The 7,498-nt window shown below is 60.9% G+C and overlaps 1 protein-coding gene across 1 annotated transcript; it reads left to right on the top strand.

Moving 5' to 3' along the window:
* Positions 1-553: 553 nt before the first annotated feature.
* SPATA24 (spermatogenesis associated 24) lies at positions 554-5,656 on the top strand. Its single transcript, XM_085307816.1, has 5 exons — positions 554-622; positions 1,502-1,887; positions 2,762-2,832; positions 3,989-4,091; positions 4,769-5,656. The coding sequence occupies exons 1-5, from the start codon at positions 554-556 to the stop codon at positions 4,857-4,859; spliced, it is 720 nt and encodes a 239-aa protein (XP_085163942.1). The 3' UTR covers positions 4,860-5,656.
* The last annotated feature ends 1,842 nt before the right edge of the window (positions 5,657-7,498 follow it).

The following is a 7,498-nucleotide window of genomic DNA, read 5'->3' as shown; positions in this document are numbered from 1 at the left end:
CCCCCCTGGCTGTTAAAATGCATTGCTGTTATGTGGTCAAAATGACTGACTTCAAGCGATTCCTTGGCCTCTGAAGGGAGCACGCGGGTCCTGTGGGCGCTGAGGGGCCTCGCTCGCTCTGATGCGGACTGCCAGCGGCTCCCGCCGCGTCGGCGGTTTCGGTCCGCGAGCGCCCACCGCTCTGGCGGACGCGCTTGGATCTTTGCAGGATGCTGTTACTCCTCTGGGAGCAGCAGCAGACTTGCAGATGACTTTAGAGATTTTTTTTTTCTTCTTTTGAAATGAAAGGTTTGACAYTTCTCCGCCTGTCTGCACCCGACTCTGAAACAGAAGTAACTGTGCAGCGTGGGATTTGGTTTTTCCCACGGTGCGGAATCGGCGCGGCAGCTGCCGCAGAGACCCGTAGCGCGGGGTTAACGGCGGCGCCGAGGAGGCGACGGACGCGGCCTGCCCGCCCGCGCGGCCCCTTTAAGGAGCCCGTGGGGGGGAGGGGAACACTCCCGTTGCTAGGAGACGGGCGCGGCGGCGGCCATTTCCCGCGGGGCCGCGGGAGATGGCGGCGGAGCCGGCGGGCGCCGAGGCGTTACTGGGCGGGCGGCCGCGGGCGGCCCTCAGCGAGGGGGTGCGGCGGCCCGGGGGGCCCAAACCGGGAGGGCGCCTCCGCGGGGGCGGGGCTCCCTGCACCGGGGGGCGGGGCCTGCTGGGGGCACGCCCCTCGGCACAGGGGGGTCATGGGCGGGAGGGGGCGGGGAGACCCCGCCTCCTCTGGCAGTTCGGGGCGTGGCTTGGCGTGGGTGGGAGGGGCCTGGTTGGGCACGCCCTTCAGCGCGGGGGGGGGTCGTGGGCAGGGGTGGGGGAGGCCACGCCCCTGTGGCCGTGTGGGGGCGGGGCCTGCCCGTGGGGGGCCCCCAGGCCCCCGTGGGGTTCCCCCGCGCGGCAGAGGAGCCCGAGGGCAGTGGGGCCCGGCGGTTCGGGGGCCCGGGCCGGGCCGGGCTCCTGCAGCAGGGTGCCCAGCGCGAGCGGCCCCAACGCCCCTCGGCAGGTCGCCTTTCCGGAGGAGACCTCGGTCAGCAGGAAGGAGTACGAGGCCGCGGTGAGGAGGCTGCAGGTGCGACGGCGCCCCGGAGCCGCGGCCTTTGCCGCGGGGCTGCGCGGCGTCGCGGCTCGGGCCGAGCCCTGGTCCCCCCCGACCGCGTGGGATCTGGTTTGAGGGGCGGCTTTCCTGTGGAAACTAGCGCGAGGCAGYGCGTCTGCCCCGTGAAAGGGCCCGAAGCTGCGGCGGGGCTTTGGGATTAGTTCTGCTTCTATGTAGCAAGTTTCAGAAAGGGTCTGGGGCTTTTGGGGGGCATCCAAACAAAAGTTTCTGGAAAGACGCTGCTGTGTTGGGCCAAGTGAGCCGCAGGATCTCGGCTGTGCTGGTTCACTCTTCCTGCAGCGGCCTCGGGAAGGGTGGTGCTCAGCCTCTGCAGTTTGTCCTCCCGCTCTCTGCTGTGCGGGGTAGGTATCGTGGGGAGAGGGTCTCCAAGGACCGTGGGTCGGACCTCTGAGCAGAGCCAGCTGCCAGCAGGCAGAGGGACTTAGGAGCCGGCCAAGCGGGAGGAGCGCAGTCCACTCCTCCGGAGTTAGCTGGGGGCAAYGTGCTGCTGGGCCGCTCCGGCGAACGGGGAGCAAGCCGAAACCTTACCTGCGCGTGTGCCCGGAGCGGGGAAGGCACGTAAAGCTGGCCTGGCACGTGAGGCTGCTGCGTGCTTTACAGGAAGAGCAGAGCGCGCACGCAAGGACCAAAGACCTGCTCACCAAGGAATCGGAGAAGCTGGACTTTGCACTGGGGGAAGTGGAGGTTCTGTCCCGGYAGCTCAAGAGAGAAAGGGAGATCTTTGAGAAAACGTGAGCTCGCGGGCTGGGGCAGGCTGGAGTTGTCCCTGGGTCTTTAACAGAGACAGCGAGTGCTGCCTTGCCCGCAGCTGGGCTGGGGGAGGTGGCGCATGACCTGACTAGCGATGGAGCAAACCACCTTAACCCAAACTTAGCAGAGATCAGAGGAGGTTTCAGACTGAGCACAGCTATAGGGGGTTTTGGCTCAGGTTCAGAAAACAGCTTGCAGGCAGAGCCTGTGTTCCACTCCGTTTCTGTACCGCTCCCTGCACAAAGAGATTTTAGACTAGACTAGACCCCCCCTGTGTATTATGGCTGGAAGAAAAGCACATTCATCCTCAGCAGGCCAGATGCTGCTGCTGGCAGGACTCCTCCTGCTCCGGGGTGTACTGAACCTGGGGCTGTGCTCTGAGAGCTGGAGGCTGAAACTGAAGTCTCAGAAGATCAGACCTTTTAGGTTTCCCCTGAAGCACATCCCCTCGAGTCTGCACATGGCTTGGGCGTCTTTCCAGTGCCGCTGCCTTGTAACGTGATCAATGGGCGGGCAGGAAGGCGTCACTGTAAGTCCTTGAGTGCTTGCATAGGCTTAAAGGCCTGCCCAAGCAGATCACTTTGCAGGGTCAGCCTGGCCCAACCAAGCTATCCGCATCTGCCCTAGGAGTGCACATCAAATACTTGAGTATCAAAGTGCTTGGGATTTCCTTTCAAAGCTGCTAGCATGTTTCAGATGTCCAGTGAACCTTGGAGGCAGCTTTGAAAGCTTCTGCCAACTTGGGCTTGTATTTCCTACTCTTCCGGARTTGCAAAGTGTAGCTACATCTTGGGAGAGGCACATTCTGCCYTCAGCAGCCACTGATCGCCTTCATCTTTGTTGCCTCTGTTTCAGGCTTGACAGCATTAAGAGTAAAGCACTTACTGAACTGACACAAAAAGACAACTTAATAAACAAATGCAATGGTAAGTCTACCAGGCACCATGCTGGCTTAAGTATAAATGTGAATCAGGATTTAAATCAGGATTAGCAAGTCTGACTCTTTGATTTAACCGCATCCTGCTGTAAGAGGGGCACGTGCAGGGATTTTCCTCAGCAGGCCTCCAGCAGCTGGTGCAGACAGGGACGGCTGCATGTGGGCACGCTTCTCTGCCTCAGGCCGCCACATCTCAGGTCACCACCTCCTTCCCAGTGAAAGTGCAAGGTGGAGATGTGGTCTAGGTTCCCAGGCTAAGGAGTAAGCAGACCAGCAGGTAGGACAAGGCTGATTGCTCTTCTCTGGCTGGGAACAGAGCTTCACAACGGCTGAGCCTGCCCTGCTGTTGCAGCTGGGGAGAGTTGGTCTCGCAAGGCTGCACSTGACACGTAATGTGTCTGACTCCGGTGAAGGTGCTGTGAGATGTAAAAGCTCCTGGTTGGGAACTCTGTGCCACATGCTTTTTCCCAGGCAGAGCCGTGCTCTGCTCTGCAGGGCAGTTGTTTCCACAAGGGGAGTTGGATGTGAAGGCCCTGGCCCTGCTACTAGGAATCCCCCCTTCAGCTCTGCCCTCGCTGTGCAGTCCCAGACCTTCCCAGGAGAAGGAAAGGGGCTGCCTGGGGGCCGCTTGAAGGTGATCTGAAACGGGGAGGTCTCAGCAGTGACCTAGCTCTTCGTCACCATCCGTGCCAGCCTGCCTGGGCTCCAGAGCACACAGCCCTGCCTTCTGCAGGGGGAGCCGTGAAACCAGCGCCCACCGGGACGAGGCTCGTGGCGGGAGAGCTCAGCCTTGATCCAGCTGTTGTTGTGCTGTATGCTTAACAGCCTGCTCCCCTCACACTCCAATATGTGCTTCATGTGGGGCCGACAAGCAGCTATGCTAGAAAACAGAAACTCACATGCAAAGTAGTTCAGGTGAAAGTGCAAACTGCAGGCCTAGAGCAGACATCATGTGCTCTGCCATCTGTGGGGTTAATCTCCACTGAAAGCCAAGGCAAAGGCACACCCTCCCCCAACTCTTCTGCTGCAGTTTTACAGGCTGTTACCCTAAATCTTTGTATCTTAGTGGTTTGTAGGAGGATGAGCGAAGTTGCTGAGACCCCCAAGCATCTCAGCCTTGGCTTTCCCTCTCTTTTTCTCTGTAGAAATAAAAAGCTGCATCGTGAAGCAGGAGGATGTGCTGAAGGACAAGGAGAAGGAGATCCAGGCACTGCAGCGCTGCATTGCCCAGCAGAAGCAGACACTCAAGTGCGTATCTTGCCAGTAGGTTGTTGGCAGCCTCAGGTGTTGGCAGCCAGCAGGTGCTTGTCCTGGGTGTCAGGGCAGTCACACAAGACTGTCCAGCCTGTTTGGTCCCTGTTTTAACAGCCTACCAAGAAAGGTGGGTTGTGGCAGTCTTTGGGTTGTTTTAAGAAACCAGCTAACCCAGCAATCCTCACTCCAACTGCTTCTCTGGACAGAGGCACGTCAGTCCTATGGGATGTTTTTTTCTCCCCAGCTGAGTAAGAGGCCATCTCAGATCAGCAGAACATAGAGGAGRGAGTGGGTTTGGGTGCTGAGACCCCCCCTTGATACCCACCCACGTGCTTAATGCTTATAAGTCAGAAGGGCTAGCAACTCTCATCTGAGGCCCGGTCCGAAAGGCTGCATTTCTTTAGCATATTGCCCCTCAGGAAGGTTCTGTGACATACTGGTGGGAAAACCAAGTTTTTCCTTAGAGTGGGCCTGTGGAGCAAAGAATGAGGCCTCAGGTGTACTGGGCTAAGCACTCTGTATCCTGTCTCCATCAGTGCTGAGAGTGGGTGCCTGGGAAAGAGATAAAAGCCAGAGCATGTGGTGGTACTTTCCAGCCACCCTGGCAGCCTCCGGTATTTTCTTGCCACTTGTTGCAGCTGTTTAAACAGTGACAGTTTCATTTTTGGCAGGACCCAAGTGTCCGAGTTAAAGATACAGAAGCAGCAAGAATTGTACATAGCTCAAGTGCTGGAAAAGAAGCASAGGAAAGGCTTCAAGTGATAACACAAGAAGTTCCTCTAAATCTACATAGCTTGAGATACACACACTCATTGTCAAGACTGCAGGACCTGTAGCGGACAATACAAGGACCTTTCTCTTCACCCAGCAGTACTGACTGTGTTGGAACAGCCTCGTGCAACAGGCTGTGCAGATCAGCCAGCTACATATGCATCCTGGAGGCAGCTATCCCCGGCAGTCTTCCCTCCAGGTGCATCACATCCAGTGAAACCTGATCGTCAGGCACAGTGCGTTCATCCCCCTGCGGCYGTGACCCCCCTGCGAGGCGCTGAAAGCAGAAGCTGATTATTTCACCTCTGACACTGTCCTGGACAGAGCCCAGCTGGCTGCGGGGCTTAGTGTGCACCACTGGGTCTGAACTAGTGCTGCCTGTGCCAGTTTTGCAGTAAGAACATGTTTGCAGTAAGCTACAAGGCTCTTTCTGCATTGGGGTTGACAGCTGGGAGGGAAAAAGCCCTTCAGTCTCACAGCAGGGCTGCTTGTGCTGTGCTTGCCCCTCAGCACAGCATCAAAACCAGTCTGCTGGGCGGCCAAGCCTTGCCAAAGCTGCACCCTGCCTGTGGGGAGTACAGGCCATGTAGAGCAACAGAGCCACTGCAAACAAATGGTTTTCCCTTATCCAGAGCAGTTTCTCCTTCGCCAGCCCCCACAGCTGGTTCCCCCTGTGCCTTCCCTTGGGCTCCTTGCACCCTGAGGAGGCTGAAGGCCCGGTAGGACACYAGTTGTGCTGCCTGCCTTCGGGAGTAAGGACCCCTTTACCCTAGCGTGYCCCCCGCCGCTCCACCAACATCCGCAGGCTGCTGATTTAGTGGCATCGACGACGCCAGTGCCCCAAACGCAGGGGGAAAGCGGGTCTGCRCTCCTCACCCCAGGTCTGCTGGAGACAGCACAGCACAGCAGACCCCGCTGTCGTGCAGACCCCTTCTCCCCTAGGTTGAGGGGGGGGCCCTCAGCTCCGAACGGTGCTCGGTGCCCCAAGCACCGTTCCTCCTGCCAGGAAGTGTCTGGGCTGGCTTGGCACGCTTGGGTGCTCGAGCATTACAGGAAAGCATGATCTGGTCTGTGCACCAAACCCCCTCTGCCCCCGAGCACAAATCCCGCCGCAGGACGAGGCCACGGCAGCACAGGCAGCTCGGCCCCCTGCCCGCCGAGCGCTGGCTACGCATGTCCCTCCTGGCACCGTGTCAAGGCTGGAGGCGGCAGTGACTCAGCAGGCGCCTGCCAGCGCGGCCGGGCCCACGGCGCGCAGGGAGCTGGCCCCGTGGGGCCGGGCGATGCCGATGCCGGCGTGCAAGCTGAACGCTGGCAYGCTCCGAGCCAGCAGCGCCGGTCCCAGCGCGCAGGGGTCGCCGGTAAAGCCCTTTGGCTCCAGGTGATTGCTCTGCAAGACCCATCAGCGACTGCTGGGGCTGTGCAGAGCCACCGCGCCGGCGAGCGCTGGCCACCGCGCCGGCGAGCGCTGCATGGCCGCGGCGGGTCTCCGCTCCCCGCTGCTGCAGGAGGCCACGAACGCTACCAGGGGAGCTTGCACTCAGCAGCAACGGGTTAAACGGCAGGGCGGTTATTGAGTAAAGATTTTCATGCCTTTCTTTTCCTTGCCAAGGTTTAAATTTAGTCTGTGTGTGAACCCAAACGACTTGGGCATCAGGTTGCTGTGGGGCTGGCAGCGCTGTGCAGCACCTGCTGCTGAGCCTTCACTGCCTCCTGCTTAAAAAAAAAATCCTTCCAAAGGCAGGCACCGAGCTGCACCGCCAGCCGTCGGGGCTGGCAGGCTGCTGGCTGCGACGCGCGGAGACCCTCGCACCGCGCTCAGCGTCCCGGCCACTTGCTTTGAGCCCCCCGAAAAAGGCAATCCGTAACCGCCCAGCTTCCACGAGACCTGGAGGTGTTCGATGCCCGGTTTGATTTCAAGCCTTAAATCTGCTCCCTGCAGCTTGCTCTTAGTTTTGGGGAGGCCTCGGGTGGCTGCCGCTTGGGGCCGGGCTGGCGGCGCTCAGGGCGGCCCCGAGGATGGGGAGACCCGGTCCCCGCGGCGAGGCGGGCGGCAGGGACGGAGCGGGAGCGTGGCGCCTCCGGTCTCCCTCCGCACTGGGGAACAGCACGGCATGGCCCAGGGCGAGCGCCGGGTGCCTGCGGTGGGTGTAGGGGGGTCCTGCGGTMACCCCAACCCACCGTGCCAGGGGTGGGTGGGGGGCGTGGGGACGCCCGGGCACTGCTCGCCAGCGGGTTTGGGGCCCAGCAAGTGCCAGTGGGTACAGCAAGGCTGGCGCTCCTCTGGCTAGGGAGCGTGCGTCCGCCCCCACGGATTTAATATTCCCCCCCTTTAATGCAAGTGCCCCGGGGGGAGCGAGGGGCTCAGGAGCAGGCGGGGAGGCGCGTGGTGCGGCCACTTGGCACCCCTCCGCGCTGGGACTGGCGCTCGCCAAGGCGCATGTGATTGAGGGGCTGCTCTGCGGGATGACGGATTAAGCGGCGGTGACGGAAAGCAAACCAGAAGGTCGAGCTGTCCGGCTCGGGGGAAGCGGCCGCGCGCGGGGCGCAGGAGGATCCCTCTGCGCGCCCGGCCCCACGTGGCGCCCGCCCACGCCCGGCGGAGCCGCCGACATGATCCCCTGCGGGAC

This window comes from Rhea americana, unplaced genomic scaffold (assembly GCF_003343005.1).
Source record: "Rhea americana isolate MKP2758 unplaced genomic scaffold, rheAme1 scaffold_264, whole genome shotgun sequence".
Taxonomy (NCBI): domain Eukaryota; kingdom Metazoa; phylum Chordata; class Aves; order Rheiformes; family Rheidae; genus Rhea; species Rhea americana.
Note: the sequence above shows the minus strand (reverse complement) of the source record. Positions and strands in the feature narration are given on the sequence as shown.